This window comes from Miniopterus natalensis, chromosome 10 (assembly GCF_054644295.1).
Source record: "Miniopterus natalensis isolate mMinNat1 chromosome 10, mMinNat1.hap1, whole genome shotgun sequence".
NCBI classification, from domain to species: domain Eukaryota; kingdom Metazoa; phylum Chordata; class Mammalia; order Chiroptera; family Miniopteridae; genus Miniopterus; species Miniopterus natalensis.
In genome coordinates this window covers 28,170,595-28,190,016 of record NC_142090.1, presented here as the reverse complement: position 1 = coordinate 28,190,016, position 19,422 = coordinate 28,170,595, and the positions used below count along the sequence as shown (strand labels likewise).

Sequence of the window (19,422 nt, the reverse complement as noted above, 5' to 3'; positions counted from 1 at the left end):
TTCCCCCTCCCTTCTCCCTTCCACTCTCTATGAAAAATAATGGGAAGAAATATCCTCAGATGAGGATGAACAACAACAACAAAATGCTAAGTTATTTCATGCCACGTGTGGTTTTACTCTTCACAAAGTTTTTGATATAATCAGTCATTCCTGTCCATAGATCCAGGCAAGAGGGGCCCTTATCCAGGACCCCATACTTAAGGGGGACCACTTTTGCCTTCTCTCATCATGCCCATCCTCACTGAGTAAGGCAGCTACAGAGCCAAGTGAAGCCCTTCTAAACTGCATGCTGAGTACTTTGCATGAAGACTATCCTCTCCAATACCCTGAGCCCACTTTCAGAGTTCATGCAGGCCACTTTCCAGGACCATCTTCCTGAGGGAGAACTATGACACCAGTGTGCTCACCCTGAGGCCCAAGATGTGGGCAAGGGGCAGTTGTTTGCAGAAATTTGCATGGAGCTTCAATGCACTGCATGAGGTGTTCACACTTATGCCTGGGGCCACTGACAACATAAAATGGAATATGGGCTGAAGAGACAAGTGATATGGGCTGGCATTGCCCCATCCTGACATTCCCACTCAGAACTCTGAGGATCTGAGAATTTTAAATTCATACCTGACCTTCCAGTTATTAGGAAGAATAGAGCATAGTTATTTTAGCATTTTCTAGCTCAAGTTATAACTTTTAAATATTTAGACATCTGGTAAGTTGGACTTCTGTTTTCTTGCCATAATCTTCACAAATTCTAGGGGCTGGCCTAGACTCATCATATTTAAAATGTGATATTAATTTTTTTTAACCCTGGTATCTCCTAAAAGCAAGATCACTCAGTAAGGAAATCCAGATTAGAAAACATTTCAATAATGGACATACCAGGCACCTATCATACTTTATATTAAATGATCAGTTGTTTAAGCTGCAGAAATAAAAGAACAAAGAAAGAAGCAAGGAGAGTAATAATTAGCAGGTTAAACTAAGAGAGAAGCCCATAGTTCCTTAATGTATTAATTCTTTCTATCAATAATTAGCTCTCCCTACTCATGTTCTACTTGTCTCATAATCTGGACTGAAGCTTATCTGCTCTACCCCTAGGGCTATCAGAATCAGTTTTCCTCACCACAACTACCCTACGGACTGTTACAATCTCTTGCCAGCTCATCCCTTAGGGTCACATAGTCAGCAAACTGTGAATACTCTGTGACATGGACAGGTGCATATGAACAGACAGATTCAGGTTTCACAGGTTTATGTAGAATCAATTTCTGCTAATCACATGTAAGGAAATTCCTGGTTTGTTTTAGAGCATTAACATTTTTTATTATTTTTATTTTATTTTATTCCTTTCTCGTTTTATGATTTGGGTCCCATTATAAAAAGGCTTCACACTCAATTGGTTAAGCTCACATGAGACAGTTAAGCACTTGAGACATGGCCAAACACTATCAAACTCAACATTCTCGCTAAACTACTTCCTTTGTCTGTATTTCTTCATCTCATGAGACCTGTTATCAGAGTTAAACTGACCCTAGGAAGGCATCAGAGACATATATGTATTACTTATGTTGGACTGGTAGACGGAATTCCACAATCCAACATAAGTAATACCTTTCAGATAACTTATCATTCGGAAGGAAGGAGAACATTGACAAAAAGATAAGAACCCGGAGTTATGTTTCTTGTTATTTAAATGGTATACACTTTCTAAAGTCACTTTTAACTCTTTAAACCTGAGTCACAACAGAATTCAACTATAACTAAGTGCTCTCATCTCCATCACACACAGCATTCTTGAGAGAGTGATCTGAGAATTTGAAATGTTTAACTCTGTAAAAGTGTATAGCTTTTCTGAGTTCACATTGTTTGAATTTTGCCAAATAGCTCAACTATGAGCATGTACTAATTTTTGTCATATGACCTCAAAATACTTATGGAGTGACGGTGAATGACCAATCATTTTAACTTCCATGCATTTTTTCTTCCATTACTTAATTTTGTTTGGAAGCAACGGAAAATATACTCACTGAGGTTGTGGTTGTCCTTTTTTTGTCTCTCTTTTGCCAAAGCTCGAGTATCAGTTTCTGATCAAAATGGAGATAATTAAAACAATTTTTAGTTCTACTTTATACCCATTCAATCAATAAAATTCAGGAATACTAGGTAAAAATATAATATTACTTGCTCCAAATGGTATAATATTTTTATGCAAATATTTAGAAATTTGAAGACAGTGCTCTTAGTAAGAGGCAATGGCAAACCCCTTAGACTTTAAGTAGAAAAACCTAGATTTGTATTCTGGCCCTCTATTTAATAGCCATGTGATCTATTCTCTAAGTTCTCTGTGTCTCAGGCTCTTCATCTGTAAAACTGGTATAATATTGTGATGATTAAGAGGTATAGTGCACAGCAAATATTAAACTGCTCAATCATTGTTATTTCCAGAACTTTAAGATTATTCAAAGTTTTTCAACCTAAATTCCTACAACATACATTTTTCCTAAATAATTATGATTTCTACATTCTAAGCATTGTAACTAAGTACATTTCTAAGATATTGCTATCAAACAATTCCACACTTCCAATAAATGACACTTTATGTGCTATGTGGTTGTGAGCATTTGTGATAGCCTCCAACATGGCCCACAATGATTCTCATTCATGATATTCACACACTTGGTAATTCCCTCTCATATTGAATAAGGGTTGACCTGTGAAACCAATAGAATAATGTGAAAATGACTAGTGTGGCTTCCAAGACTAGGTCATAAAAGACATTTTTAGCTACTACCAATTTGGTGTGTCTTGGATCAGCACTTGTCATGTCATGATGACACGAGCACCTCTATGGAAGTCCACATTGTAAAATATCAAGGTCACTTGCCAACAAGCAGCACTAATTTGCAAGACCTGTGAGCGAGCCACCTTTGGGAACACATCCTCCTGCCAATCAAGTGTCAAATGTCTATCTCCAGCAAACATCTTGACTATAGACTTATGAGACTCTGAGTTAGAACCAATTTTCTGATCCACCTCTGGATTTCTGTCCCCATAGAGATTATATGAGATAAGTTTTTATTATTTCAAGCAGTTAAGTTTTGGAGTAATTTGTTATAGAGCAATAGATAATTAATACAGTGTTCCTTAAATTATTCTAATTTTTAAAATAATACAAGAATACATTTATTTAGATTTGCTCATTTCAAACCATAGTAATTAATTTTAGCCTAAATTATTTGAATGCATAGATATTTTTGAGTTATTGATTAGATTTCCAGAATGGACATATTACATTTACTAAAAAATGTTAACATTAACTGTGTAAAAATTATTGAAGAACAAGGTTTAGGCTCCAAACCAAAAATACATTACAGAAATTTCAGATAAATTTTATTTTATTCATATGGAGAAACTAACAGTGGACATATAAGTCAAGAAATCCTTATTTATCTATTTCTTCCTCTACTTAGCTGTATGACTTTGGGAAAATGACTCCTCTAACCCTTGATATCCTCAGTTCTATATTGAAGCTACTTGAAAGTACCCCTTTGAACTGTAACAATTTTGAAAAGTACTATTTAAAATTAGAGGGGTTTTTATCCCCTTGAGAAAATTAAATGTGAGTCTATCATGAAATTTATAAAACAAGCTAAAGGGGAAAATCTAATTGCTTGTTTTATATTAAAGTCTTCATACAAAAGTACTAATTTTCCCCAGTCTATTAACCTATTATTTTTCAACCATGTTAATAAATTGCATCTATTTAATATCAAAATGAGTCTGTTACATAAACTTAGTCAAGCTGTTCTATATATATATATACACACACATATAAACATATATATATTGCCCTCATATATATAAATATATATTTATATGTATAAATATATATACATATATATATATTTATGTGTATACATATATTTATATTTATATGTATATGTGTACATATATACATATATATACATATATATACATATATTTATACATATAAATATATATATTGCTCTCTCTCATATATATATATATATAGAGAGAGAGAGAGGGAGAGAGAGAGAAAGAGCAAGAAAGAGCAGATTTGTGTATTTGCTCAATTTTTAGGAATTGGTTCAATTCCTAAAAGAATGAACCAAGTCAGTTGAACTGTAAGTTATGCTCTCTAAATGTCCCCCATTTTAACTGACAATTTTGATAATATTTTAAAATTTTTATTTAGTTTGGTAATATATGTCATTCATTTATTATGTAATTGACTAAAAAGGATAAAACTATAAAAGCAACATTACCTGTAATTTTTTTTTTCATTGATAGACTCCTTGGGTAGGAAGCATTTGTAAGGCCCATATTAACTGATGAATTTTTCTGCTCACCACTATACACATTCAAAATACTTCCAGATAACTTCAGAGACAAAAGAAAGAAAAGGTCAATTTAGCCTTCTGAAGACATTGATATATTTAGTTGTATATTTTAAATTTGCCACTTTGAAAGTTATTTATAATATGTATTTTAATTTTAACTAATAGTGTGTAAATCAATGTAGTATGTTTGTGAAAATGCTTAAAAAGTTATTTGTATTTAAGCAAAAAATAAATAAATTCACTTATGAAGGACAATTCTAATTAATACTTATAAAGTTATAAAAGTTTGATCTAGTACATTATCTGTTTACAAATGATTAAGATTAAAAATACCATTTGGATAAAAATCAATATACATCTTAGCAAAGCTGGAAAGATCATTGAGTTTCATACACTAATTATAATGGTTGAACACTTTGGAAGCCTCCTTAATACCATCAGTGATACTAGCAACTCACAGTCAAGAAGTGTTTTACACTGTTAATTAAATAAGAAACTTTCTTTCCTTCCTGGAAGGCATACTTTTCTCACTGTACACTAAATGTTCTAGTTTATTATAAATATTCCAGGTAGTAACATAAAATAGTCTAAAACCACTTTTGCCTCAATAGATATAGGGTACATCTAATTATAGCAACACTGTAATTATCAAAGTGCTATTAGGAATAATTTTTCAGAAAACTAAGAGGTCTTATACACAATTCAAAATGGTACTAATTGATTATTTAAAATGCGCTTATTGATTTGGTCTCCCAAGCAAATTAAATTTAAGTAACATTTATAATTGAATATTCATTATTCCAGAAAAAACTACATTCAAAATATATAATTTTAATATTTGAAATATTTCCATTCTAAGTATCTTCATTTCATTTCAGGACAGTAAACTAGGAATTGAATAAGTAGCAACTTTTTTCTTTCTTTTAAGAACCAGAAACAATACAAATAATAACCAGATTATTACAGAAAGTAACTCCTTATTTCAACTTTTTGTAAAACTCCAATTCAAACAAAGGAAATTTTTTTGATACTTATAAAATCAGACTGGAGCCATGACTGTTGTGGCTCAGTTTGTTGTGCATTGTCCTGTGCACTGAAAGGTTGCTGGTCCAATTCCTTGTCAGGGCACATGCTTGGGTTGCAGGCTTGGTCCTAGGTAGGGGGCATGCAGGAGGCAGTCCATTGATAGATATTATACTCTCACATCAATATTTCTCTCTTTCTCCCTCTCCTTTCTTCTCTCTCTAAAAATCAATAAACTATTTTAAAAAGTCAGACTAGAAATAAATGTGAAGAAAAAAATATGAAAATCAAATTTAATTTTTGAATAATCCATTAAGCTGTGTATATCATGGATAGTGCATATTTCTCAGGGAAAACTAAAAATACATTGGAAATCAGGCTAATCTATAACTGTATGTATATATCAATAGAGACATTATAGAATGCATATGGTATTCTGATGTATATTTTCAAATATTATTTATTTTCATTATTCACTCTATTAGGACTCTTCATCTTTACTTTATATAAACTTATTATTATTATCATAGATATAATTCACTTAAGTAATAAGGTCTAAGAGTTTATTTTATAAATTAGTTGGCAAATGCATAGATATTTTATAAAGAAATGCTTATTATTCTTTAAAAAAAACAGATTACTCTTTCAATAAAGAAAATCTTTAACATGACAATAGGAAAACATATTAAGAACAAATTCACAAATTTTAGAGACATATAATAAATAATTTATCATAAAAAATCTTTTCAACAAGGTAGAACATGCTCCTTAAGACAATAGTCCTTACTAGTAAAAAACATAAAATCATTATTTAAGAAATTGTTTTGAGATGAGAAATAATTGACAGTGGTTCCTGTTGTTGAAATTTCTCCACCCTAGGTTTTATCTACATTTCACTACTGAGATCATAGAGATTGAAGGATGGGGATCTGACCTTCCACATATATCTGCCTTTAACTGTAGCCAATATTCCCTAAAGAAAATGAGTTCACAGGTAAAAATATCAAAATATTTGAGTAAAATGAATATATCAAAAGTAAAAAAACAGTGTTAGAAATAACATCAAAAGGAAAAAAAAATCATATGAAACCAAGTGCATACATTGGTCATGTACAATCTTAAAGAAATTAAGAAAGATATATGCAATAATTTTTAATATAAAACAGTTGAACATAAAAATGGCCAAAGTGATCAAGCAGAAATAAGAGGTGTGAAAATATAATACTTAAAAAAAGAAATCTGTAAAATAAATTGACCTGCCATTTGACCCAGTGATCCCACTTCTAGGAATATATCCTAAGACACCCCAAACACCAATCACAAAGAACTTATGCACCTCTATGTTCAGTGCAGTGCAATTTACAATAGCTAAGATCTGGAAACAGCCCAAGTTGCCCATCAGTAGATGAGTAGATAAAAAAGCTGTGGCACATTTACACCATGGAATACTTTGTAGCTGTAAAGAGGAAAGACCTTTTAGCCTTTGGCACAGCATGGAAGGAACTAAAAAGTATTATGCTAAGTGAAATAAGCCAGTCAGAGAAAGACAAGTACCACATGACCTCACTAATATGGGGGATATAATAAACAAAATAAACTGATCAACAAAGTGGATCCAGAGACACAGAAGCATGGAACAAACTGAGGGATCTCAGAGGGAAGGCAGGGATGGGGGTGTGGGTGGGGAGAGATTAATCTAAGAACTTATATGTTTATAAGCACAACCCATGGACACAGACATTGTATGGGGAAAGCCTGGGGTGGGATGGATGTGTGCTGGAGGGGAATCAATGGGGGAAAAAAGGGACATCTGTAATATTCTCAACAATAAAAATAAAAAAACATTTAAAACAATAATAAAATAAAATAAATAAAAATAGCATAATAGATACACTGAAAAAAGACTAAAGAATTTTTTAAATTATACAACCAAATTAATCTCTCAGGGTATGAAGAAATAGACCAAGAATTAGAAAATATGAAAAAAAAAGGAAACCAGTACAGAAGATAAAATTATTAGAACAAAATATAGATATTAGCAGTCTCAAAGAAAGAAAATTAAATTGAAAGGAAAAAGTATTTTAAGAAACAGTGGAGATATGTTTCTGAGAATTAACACTAAAAAAAGACTAAGATAATTTTTTTTAATTTTATTTGTGTTATTTTTATTTTGATATAAAAATAAAAGGGCTTAAGAAAATCTACACCCAGATGCACTATATTAAAATTTAAGAATACACAATGATAAAGAGAAAAACCTAAAAGCCTAAATAGAAAAAGAGAAAATTATGTCCACAGTAACAAGAATCTGATTAACATAAGGTTTTTCAAAAGCAAAATTACATGAAAGAAAAAAGTGAATTAATATTCTTTAAAAATTGAAAGTAAAGAACTTAAAACACAGTTTCATATCCAGCTCAAATGTAATTCACATATGAGACCATCATAAAAACATTCTTAGAGGCATAAGATACTTAAGAATGTTTATCCAAAAATAACACTGAAAACAGTTTCAGGTAAAGAAGTTACCTAGAAGGATATATTTAAAAGGTGTGCTTCAAAAATACGAAATAAAACAACCAAATATCTTGGTTAAGTGGTTGTGATCTAAAAAAAGATGAGAAAAAACAAGTTCAAAGATATATATCTCCATATAAGTCAGTCTGGACAATATCAGTATCATTGGGGTTTAGTAGTAAGGAACTTAAAAGATGTGAAAATGGTTAAAAAATGTACTAAGAAAAAACATTAAAATATGGGATAAAAATATAAAGATAAAGTAGGTAAAAATATATGAATAATAATAATCAATATAAACACATCAAACTTCTCAGCTAAAATGTTGACAGTCTGGGTAAAAACAATATTTAGATATATGTAACTTATAACATACATACCTACATAGTAACAAGACACAGAAAGGTAAAGTTAAAGGAAAGAAAAAGATATATCCAGCAAATGATAACCATAGTAAAACTGATGTAGCTATTAATATCAGAGAAAAACATTTTAAAATTAGAAATAGTATGAGAGATAGAGAGAATCACTAAATAATAATAAAGAATTCAGTTGTACAAAAAGGCATAGCACTTAAAGCCTGCATGCACCTGAAAAAAATAAACCCTCAAAATATATGAAAAATAAAAAATGGTTTGTACTACAAGGAGAAATTAATAAATCTACAACTGTAGTGTGGAGATTTCAACATTTCTCCTCATTTATGAGAAGTTAGGCAGACCAAAATAATCACTAAGGCAGTGATGTTACATAATATTTGAAGAATAAAACTAAAAGCTTGGCATAATAGACAAGTTTATAGATCTACATCCAAAAAAATAGAGAATACACAATTTTCTTGAGTATACATGGAACATATACAAATATTGCTTATAAACTTAGCCAAAAAAAACCACTTCAACATATTTTATAGTCTCTAATTTCCAAATTTGGAAATTTTTAAACAACTCAAGGGTAAAGACAAATGTTATATTTAAATATAAATAACAGCTCAGATTTAAAATAAATGAAAGATACCACTTAAAACTTGCATATACTACATATACTACAAAGCCACTGTAATCAAAGCAGCCTGGTACTGGCACAAGAACAGACATATTGATCAGTGAAACAGAACAGAGAACCCAGAAATTGACCCATGCTATTATGGTAAATTAATATTTGACAAAGGAGGCAACAACATACAGTGGAGTAAACACAGTCTTCTCAATAAATGGTGTTGGAAAAATTGAACAGATACATGCAAAAAAATGAAACTGGACCACCAACTTACACCATACACAAAAGTAAATTCAAAATGGATAAAAGACTTAAATGTAAGGCATGAAACCATAAAAATCCTAGAGGAAAACATAGGCAGTAAAATCTCAGACATCTCTCATAGCAATATGTTAGGGCAAGAGAAACTAAGGAGAAAATAAACAAATGGGACTGCATCAAAATAAAAGGCTTATGCACAGCAAAGGAAACCATCAACAAAATGAAAAGGGAGCCCACCGTATAGGAGAACATATTTGCCAATGATACATCAGATAAAGGGTTAATATCCAAAATATATAAGGAATTTATACAACTTAACAAAAGGAAGACAAACAATCCAATTTAAAAATGGGCAAAGGACCTAAATAGACACTTCTGCAAAGAGGACATACAAATGGTCAAGAGACATAAAAAAATGCTCAACATTGCTAATCATCAGAGAGGTACAAATTAAATCCATAATGAGGTATCACTTCACACCTGTCAGAATGGCTACCATCAACAAGTCAGCGAACTACAAGTGCTGACGAGGGTATGGAGAAAAGGGCACCCTAGTACACTGCTGGTGAGAACGCGCAGACTGGTGCAGCTACTGTGGAAAGTAGTATGGAGTTTCCTCAAAAGAGTAAAAATGGACCTGCCATTTGACCCAGTGACCCCACTTCTAGGAATATATCCTAAGGAACCCCAAACACCAATCGCAAAGAACTTATGCACCCCTATGTTCATAGCAGTGAAATTCACTATAGCTAAGATTTGGAAACAGCCCAAGTGCCCATCAGTAGATGAGTGGATAAAAAAGCTATGACACATTTGGAGTACTATGCAGCTGTGAAGAGGTAGGACCTTTTGGCCTTTGGCACAGCATGGAGGGAACTAGAGAGTATTATGCTAAGTGAAATAAACCAGTCAGAGAAGGACAAGTACCAAATGATCTTGTTATATGTGGAATATAATAAACAAAATAAAATGATGAACAAAGTGGATCCAGTAACACAGAAGCTTGGAACAAACTGAGAGATCTCAGAGGGAAGGTGGGAAGGGGGTTGTGGGTGGGGAGAGATTAATCAGGGAACTTGTATATTTATGAGCATGGCCCATGGACGTGGACATTGGTGTGGGGAGGGCCTGGGGGTGGGATGGATGTGGGGTGGAAAGATCAGTAGGGTTAAAAGGGGTACACCTATAATGGTCTTAACAATAAAGATAAAGTAAAAAAAAAAAGAAAGAAAGAAAGAAAAAAGAAACTTCTGAGTATGGCAAAACAATGCTATAAAGAAAATACTGGGGAAAAAGATAAAATTTTGATATTTGATAAAACAACTATCCTTTTCAAGAAGCTATAAAAATAATCAAAAAAAGCCCAAAGAAACTATAATAAATAATAAAATAAGAGCATAAATTAGTGGGGTAAAAACCAAACAATATAAATAGATCCACAAGGCAAAATTGTTATTGTTTTGTTTTGTTTTTTAATTAACAAGATGGCATGCTTCTGACAAGACTGATTTTTAAAAAAAGAAAAAATGAATAAATAATATTTTAAGTGAAAGAAGGATATAACTAGAATAAAAGTTGAGATTTAAAAGATGTTTTTTCTACTAAGATCAGAAGCACAGATGCTTGCCTTCACTTCTACCCTATGTAGAAATGGAAGTTATAACCAGAGAAATCAGGCAAGAAAAAGAAACAAAAGTTTTACAAATTGGAAAAGAATAAGTAAAATGATCCTTGCTCACAGATGACATAATCTTATATTTAGAAAACCCACACACACATTCACATACACAACTATTATAACTAGTAAGTAAACTCTCCAAAGTTACAGGATACAAAACCAACATGCAATAGTAGGTTACATCTTTATACACTAACAATGAACAATCTGAAAATGAATTTAAGAAAATAATTCCATTTACTTAGTAATAAATTTCTTAGTAAAGAAATTCTTAATAAAATACTTAGTAATATATTTCCAAAAGGAGGCAAAAAAACACATAAACTGAAAATATTGTGAAAAAAATTAAGACATAAATAAATGGAAAGACATTCCATATTAATTGATGAAAAGACTTAATATTCTTAAGATGACAATAGTAACACCCTAGCCAAAGTAACTCGGTTGGGCATCATCCCATGCACTGAAAGGCTGCTGGTTTCCCAGTCAGGGATAATGCCCAGATTGCAGGCTTGCCCAGTAGGAGGGCAAGGAGGCAGCTGGTTGTTGTTCTACTCTCACATTGATGTTTCTCTCTCTTTCTCCCTCTCCCTTCCTTGCTCTGTAAAAATAAGTTAAAAAATCTTAAAAAAAAAAAAAAAAAAAAGATTACAGTAGTACCTGAAGTGATATACAGCTTCAATCTCTAACACTGTTATTTGCAGAAAGAAAAAAACTAATACTAAAACTCATATGGAATTGCAAGGGCCCACAAATAGCAAAAAAAAAACCTTGAAAAAAACAAAGTTGGAGAATTTGCACTTTCAAATTTCAACACTTACAACAAAGAGTAATGAAAACACTGTGACATTAAGACAGGCATATATAGATCAATAGAGTGGAATAGAGATTTCAGAAATCAACCCTCAAATATACAAAGATGCAAAGCCCATTCAGTGGAAACAGGTCAGTCTTCACAAAATTGTGTTGAGAAAACTAGATATTTACATGCAAAGGAATGAAGTTAGACAGTTTTCTTACACAATATACAAAAATTAACTAAAAAATATGTCAAAGACATAAAATAAGAGCTAAAACAATGAAACACCTAAAAAATAGCAGAAAATCTTTATAATATTGGGTTTGGTGATCATTTTATGGATATGACACAAAAATCACAGGTTACCAAAAAATATATGTAAAATTAACATCAAAATTTAAAAGTTTGAACATCAAAAAGCACTACCAAGAGAATGAAAAAGACAAGCTATGTAATGGGAGAAACTATTTGCAAATCGTATATCTAAGAGATTAATATAAAAACAATATTATAAAAAACTCCTACAACTCAACAACAACCCAATTTTTAAAAATGGACAAAGGACTTGAACAGACATTTCTTAAAAGAAGATATTACAAATGGCAAACAAGCTCATGAAAAGATGCTCAACGCCACTAAAATCAAAACCACAATGATGGAGATTCAAAATAGTGGCAGAATAGGTGGAGAATTCTTGCACCTCCTTCTAGAACCAAACTGTGGATAAAACTAAGTTAGGGAACATTCACCCTGAATTACTAACTGAAGACTAGTTGAAGAGGAGACTTTTAAATGAGGATGGGCAAAAACCACCTCGAGCTTGGTAGGAAGGGCAGGGTCATGAGAGGGACTGGTCCCATTCCCACAGATGGCAGGCCGAGGCTGCATATCTTGGCTATGGGGGATTTCCCCTGGCATGGTTGGACCCCACACCCCCACTGCATCTCAACCCTTGCTGAAGAGAAAGCAGCAGAGGCCAGGCCTATGGGTCTGGGCAGACTCAGGGGCATCAGTGACTGGCTTTGGGGTGGGACCATTCTCCCAACTCTCCTGGAAACCTGACTGGTGCTTTCCCCTCACAAGAGAGAGGATAGAAACTCCCAGATTCTGGCAGACCCCAATGACCTGCCTACAAAGTGCTCCACTCTGAGAGATCAGGGAAATACTCTAGGATTAACTCTGGGGTGGGGGAACACACCCTCAATCTACCCTGAAGTCTGAACAGCACCTGCTCTTCAAATAAGATTCAGAGGTCCCATTATATTGATTCTGCCAAAAGCCCTAGCAGAAATGGCCTTTTCTGCCCTAGTTGGTTTGGCTTAGTGGTTAGAGTGTCAGCCTATAGACTGAAGTGTCCCAGGTTCAATTCTGGCCAAGGGCACATACCTCAGTTGCAGGCTGGACCCCTTGAGTACAGAAGGCAACCAAGTGATGTGTCTCCCTCATATTGATGTTTCTCTCTGTCTCTCTCTCCTTTCCACTCTCTCTGAAATGCAATGGAAAATATATCCTTGGTTAAGAATTTTTAAAAAGACAAAGAAAGAAAAAAATGTCCTTTTCAGTGATGAAGTCTGACATCTGGACATCAGGTAGAGGCAGGCAATAGCAGATCCCAAGGAGCCTTGGGATATTTGCTGACCTGTCCCTGGACCACGTGATGCTAAAAAGCCAGCTTTGGAGAAAAGCTTGGCCCTTCCCATGCACAGCCAAGCCCAGTAGAGGCAACCACAAATTGTTGATTGCTTAAAGTTTCAAATAGGTTGCAGAGAGCCAAACATAGACAGCTTCTGAAATCTGCTAGCAGCAATGCATATCTCAGGAGGCCCAGAACCAGGACACAAAAAGTCAGCCTCAGACATTTTAAGACTGGGATCCAATTGGAGATCCAAACAGTCACTAAACTTTGCCAAGATGAACTCCACTTTGTCATTATCTTCTTCATTTTTTTCTTACTTTTTCCCCCCCATATCTATTATTTTTCTCTTTCCTTTTCTTACTCTATTTTTTCTTTCTTTTTTGCTTCTTTTTTTCTTTTGTTAATTTTTTCTTCATTTATTTTCTACCATTTCTCTTTTTCTATTGTTTATTCTTATTTTTTTCCTCTACTTTCTTTCTTTTTATATACTTTTATCTTCCCCTTTTTTCTTCTTGTATTTTTAAATTTCATTCTTCTCTTTTCTTTTTCTGAATTCTTTTTTCTTTTATGGTTGTCTTTGTTATTATTGTTGGGCTCTTTTGTATGTTTTTGTTTTGTTCTTTTTTGTTTTGTTTTATTTTGTTTTCTCTCTCAGCACCTGTACAACAGCTCACACAATGTGGTCACAGTTGAGCCTCACAGTCAGCCAGACTGAGGGGAGATTCTACGCACAAATGGGAAAACAACAATCACAACCTAAATACAACAGGAGGTCACAAACAACAAACACATGGGACTTTTCTAGAGCCTCCAGCTCAGGTGATCAAGGAGGCTGTACCACTGGGTCCCAGAGGACACTTTCAGCATAAAGCCACCTCATGAAAACTGGTAATAATTGCACCTTAATCTAATGCATAGAAACAAAAACAAAGAGACAGCTGGAATGGGGTGACAAAGAAACAGCCACCAAATGAAAGAAAAGGTAGAAAGTCCAGAAAAGGAGCTAAAACTACTGGGAGCAAGCAATTTATCAGGCATGGACTTAAAAGGAATGGTTATAAGGATGGCTCAAGAAAATTGGTGAGAACAACAAAGAATTTAATGGAAACTATAAAGAACTTATTGGGAACTACATCAGCATGAGAAAAGACATAGAAACCATGAATAATAACCAGGCAGAAATGAAGACTAGCATATATGACACCAGAGAAGAAGCAATTAAAAGTAGGCTGGATGAAGCAGGGGGTCTAAACAGTGATTTGGAATAAAAGGAAGAAAAAACACAAATAAAAATAGTGAAAAGTATTTTTAAAAAACAGGAGAGTTTATGGAATTTTGGGACAACATGAAACATAACAGTATTCACATCATAGTGAAAAAAGGAGAAGAAAGTGAGCAAGGAATAAAAAACTTGTTTGAAAAAATAATTAAAGTAAACATCCCTAACCTGGTGAAGGAAAAATTCATGCAAGTTCAGGAAGCACAGAGTCTCAATCAAGATGAACCCAAAGAGGCTCACATCAAGATACATCATAATTAAAATGGCAAAGGTTAAAGACAAAGAGAGAATCTTAAAGGCAGCAAGAAAAACAGTTACCTACAATTGAGTTCCCATAAGGTTGTCAGCTGATTTTTGAATAAAAACACTTCAGGCCAGAAAGGGCTGGCATGAAGTGTTGATAGTAATGACAAGCAAGGACCTGCCCTGGCTGGTGTCATTCAGTGGTTAGAGCATCAGTCTTTTCAGTAAAGGGCCGTGGGTTAGATTCCCACTCAAGGGCACATACCAGGGTTGTGGGTTCACTCCCTGACCCCAGTCAGGGCACTTGTGAAAGAGAATCAGTCAATGCGTCTCTCTCACATTGATGTTTCTCTATCTCTCCCCCTGCCCCCACCCCTTCCACTCTCTCTTAAAAGCAATGGAAAAAATATCCTCTAGTGAAGATTAACCAAAAAAAAAAAAAAAAAGCAAGGACCTGAAAACAAGACTACTCTATCCAACAAGGCTATCATTTAAAACTGAATGTGAAATAAAATTGCTTACTAGACAACAATAGGCTAAAGGAATTCATTATCACCAAACCAGTATTGCAAACAATGTTAAAGAAACAGTTCTAAGAGAAAAATTAGAGAGATAAACACAGGTACAAAGAAAAAATGGCAATACATAAGTTAGAAAAAAATGATAACCTTAAATGTAAGTGGATTAAATCCTCCAACCAAAATACATACAGTAGCTGAATGGATAAGAAACACAACCTATATATATGCAGTCTACAAGAGATCCATCTCTGAAGAAAAAGCTTCACCCATGCTGAAAGTGAAAGGATAGAAAAAAAAATTCATGCTAATGGAAACAATCAAACAAACAAAATCCTGAGGTAACAATATTCATTCATAGCTCACAAAATAGACTTCAAAAGAAAGACCACAAAACGGACAAAAAAGGTGACTACATAATACTAAAAGGCTCTATACAATAAGAGGAGATAACCCTTGTAAACATATATTCATGAAATATAGGAGTTAAGTAAATAAAAAAATTCTTGGTGTATACTTCAAGGGAGAGATCTGCAGCAATAATGGTCTAGTAGGAGACTTTCACACCCTAATGTCAACACTGGATAGGTATTTCAGAAAAAATTAGGAGAAAACAACAACCTTAAATGACGCAATGCATATGATGCATTTAATTGATATTTGCATAACAGTTCATCCCAAAGCAGCAGAATATACATTCTCCTCAAGTGCACATGGAACGTTCTAAAAGATAGACAATATATTAGTACACAAAATAAGTCTTAACAAAGTCAAGAATATTGAAATCATGCCAAACATCTTCTCATATATGAAAAATATATATCCAACATCATACTCAAAGAGCAGAAACTAAAACTGTTTCCATTAAGTACAGGAACAAGACAGGGATGTCTAATTTCAAAACTCTTATTCAAGACTTAGTGGGTTTGGCTCAGTAGTTAGAGTGTTGGCCCTGGACTGAAGGGTCCCCAGTTTGATTCCAACCAAGAGCATGTACCTGGGTTGCAGGCTTGATTCCTGGCCCTAAGTGTTGGTGTGTGGTGCGGGAGGCAACCAATCGATGTGTCTCTCTCACATCGATGTTTCCCTCTCTCTCTCTCCTTCCACTCTCTCTGAAAAGCAATGGGGGGAAAAAATATCCTCAGGTGAGGATTAAAAAAAACTCAGGAATTTCAACTAAAATATAGAAAAACCATCCTAAATAATCAACTGAAACTGAAGAAGAGCTGAAGAGCACCCTCATGGCCAAGGAGGAAAAGTGGAAACTGCAGAGACTGGTAGGAGGTGTGGAGGCATGAGAGGCCTGGCTGGGCCCCCAAAGGCAGCATCTGAAGGTCTGGAGGGATATCAAGCTGTGAGGGGTTTCCACTGAGAACTCTAGGGCCTAAACCCCAGACTGGGTGGGCTTCCCAGCCAAGAGCACCAGAGCTGAAAACGTGCCCACATAACATCTGGCTATGAAAAGCAGCTGGCTTTCTGTCTGCCAGGAAGAGACAGCTGGAAATGAAAGCACCCTCTTAAACAGCCAATGTTTTCTGTGCAGCCACTCACCCTGGGCTCCAGCAGAGGCAAGGCAGAGTAGAATAGAACAATGTGAGGAAAATCTAGGGATGTAAGCTCTGGAGATAGAGCTCAGAGAGCACCCCTCTGGATTCCAGTGCCAAGTCATTCCCCATACTGTGGAGGACATCCTTCACAGGCAGATATTACCTTCCAAGTAGCTTTTGCCTGAGGGAGAAACAATTGCTTCATCCTGCTGGAAAACCCCTCACCCTACCCCATGGTGTTTCTATAGCCTAAGGCTCATTTTAAAAATCAGGTTAATCAGCCTACTGGCAGAAACAGACCTCAGCTTGCTTTGAGTCTACCTGATCTGCTTCTGGACCTGAGCCTTGGAAAAGCAGACTTTGGTGTGTACCTTGCCAAAACACATTCAACCCCCATGGAAGAGACTTCAAGTCACGGGTTGTTGATAGTTCCAAAGAAGGTACTCAGGACAGTCACAAAGACCGTCTGACAGTCGCCTGCACCAAAAACCATCCAAAAAGACTGAGTAGTAGCAGGCCTACCTAATACACAGAAACAAACCCAAATAGAAAGTCAAAATTTGGGAAACAAAAAAGCCCCAAATGGAAGAACAAGGGAAGTCTCCAGAAATAGAGCTAAATAAAATGGAGATAAGGAATCTATCAGGTATACAGTTCAAATATTGATTTTAAGGATGCTCAACAGTATGAAAAAAAGATATGGAAACTATGAAAAATTACCAGTCAGAAATGAAGAATGACATAGCAGAGATAAAGAATATATTAGAAGGAATAAATAGAAAATTAGAGGAAGGTGAGGATCAGACCAGAGAATTAGAAGACAGGGTAGAAAAAAATCACTCAATCAGAGATCCAAAAAGAAAAAACAATTAAAAAACAGGAGGAAAGTTTAAGGGAGGTCTGGGAAAACATGAAAAGTAACAATATTTGCATCATAAGAGTGCCAGGAAGGAAAGAGAAAAAGTAAGGGGTAGAGATTTTGTTTGAAGAAATAATGACAGAAAACTTCCTTAACCTGGTGAAGGAAAAAGTCAGACAAGTTCAGGAGGCACAGAGTCCCAAGCAAGAAGAATCCAGAGGCCCACACATCATAATTAAAATGCCAACATTTTAAGGTGAAGAGAAAATCTTAAACACAGCAAGAGAAAAGAAATCTGTTACCTACAAAGGAGCTCCCATAAGGCTGTCAGCTGACTTCTCTTCAGAAACTCTACAGACCAGAAGGGAATGGTATGAATTATTCAAAATAATGCAAAACAAGGATCTGAAACCAAGACTACTCTACCCAGCAAGGCTATCATTCAAAATAGATGGTGAAATAAAGAGCTTTCCACACCAAAAAAAAAAAAAAAGCTAAATGAGTTTATCACCACCAAACCAGCATTGCAGAAAATGTTAAAGGGACCTCTGTAATAATAAGAAATAGAAGAACATAGGCATAAAGAATTAAAATGTCAATAAATAAGGACCTATCAATAATAACCTTAAGGACTTTAAGGGAGAGATCAGCAATACAGTCATAGTCATGGACTTTAACACCCCACTGGCTTCCTTGGATAGATCCTCCAGATAAAAAAATCAACACAGAAACAGTGACTCTCAATGACACTCTAGGTCAGATGGATTTAATTGATATTTACAAAACATTTCACCACAAAGTTGCAGAATATACATTCCTCTCAAATGCACATGGGTCATTCTCAAAGATAGACTACATGTTAGGACACAAAACAAGTCTTTACCACTTCAAGAAGATTGAAATCACATCAAGCATCTCCTATCACAATGGCCTGAAATTGCAAATCAACTACAGTAAAAACACTCAAAAACATTCAAACACATGGAAGCTAAATAGCATGTTATTAAACAATGAATGAGTTACCTATAAGATCAAGAAAGAAATCAAAAAGTTCCTGGAAACAAATGAAAATGAACACATAACAACCCAAAATCTATGGGACACAGTGAAAGCAGTCTTAAGAGGGAAGTTCATAGCACTATAGGCCAACTTCAAAAAGTAAGAAAAATTTTTAGTAAACTATGAAACCCTACAACTTAAAGAACTAGAAAGCTCCTTTGTAAAGCCGTCCAGATCAGGGGTTTTGTTTGCTTGGAGTTTTTCTATTACTGCTTCGATTTCATCAGTTGTTATAAGCCTATTCAGGTTTTTTGATTCTTCCTGATTCAGTTTTACATGGTCTCACTCATATGTGGAATCTAATAAACAAAATAGACTGAGGAACAAAATAGTTCCAGAGACATAGAAGCATGGAACAGACTGACGAATCTCAGTGGGAAGGTGGGGGTGGGGGGAGTGAGTGGCAAAAGGTTAATGAAAGAACTTATATGCTTATATGCATAACCCATGGACACAGACAATAGTGTGGTGAAGGCCTGGGGAGGGGTGGATGTGGAGTGGAGGAGATCAATGGGGGAGAAAAGAAGGATATCTGTAATACAACAATAATGATAAAGCTAAAAAAAAACTTCTTATTCAACATAGTGCTGGAATTCATGGCTACAATGATCAGACAAGATGAAAAAATAAAAGGCATCCAAATTGG

The 19,422-nt window shown here is 34.6% G+C and overlaps 1 protein-coding gene across 1 annotated transcript in view; it reads right to left on the bottom strand.

The window, feature by feature from the left end:
* Positions 1 to 19,422, bottom strand: part of TFEC (transcription factor EC) — a 66,975-nt gene that overhangs the window by 20,254 nt on the left and 27,299 nt on the right. Inside the window, exons 3-4 of the mRNA XM_016201629.2 lie at positions 4,284 to 4,398; positions 2,025 to 2,081 (exon numbers count right to left, since the gene is read on the bottom strand). Of these exons, the coding sequence (XP_016057115.2) occupies positions 2,025 to 2,081; positions 4,284 to 4,398 (172 nt within the window). The remainder of the gene's footprint in view (positions 1 to 2,024; positions 2,082 to 4,283; positions 4,399 to 19,422) is intronic.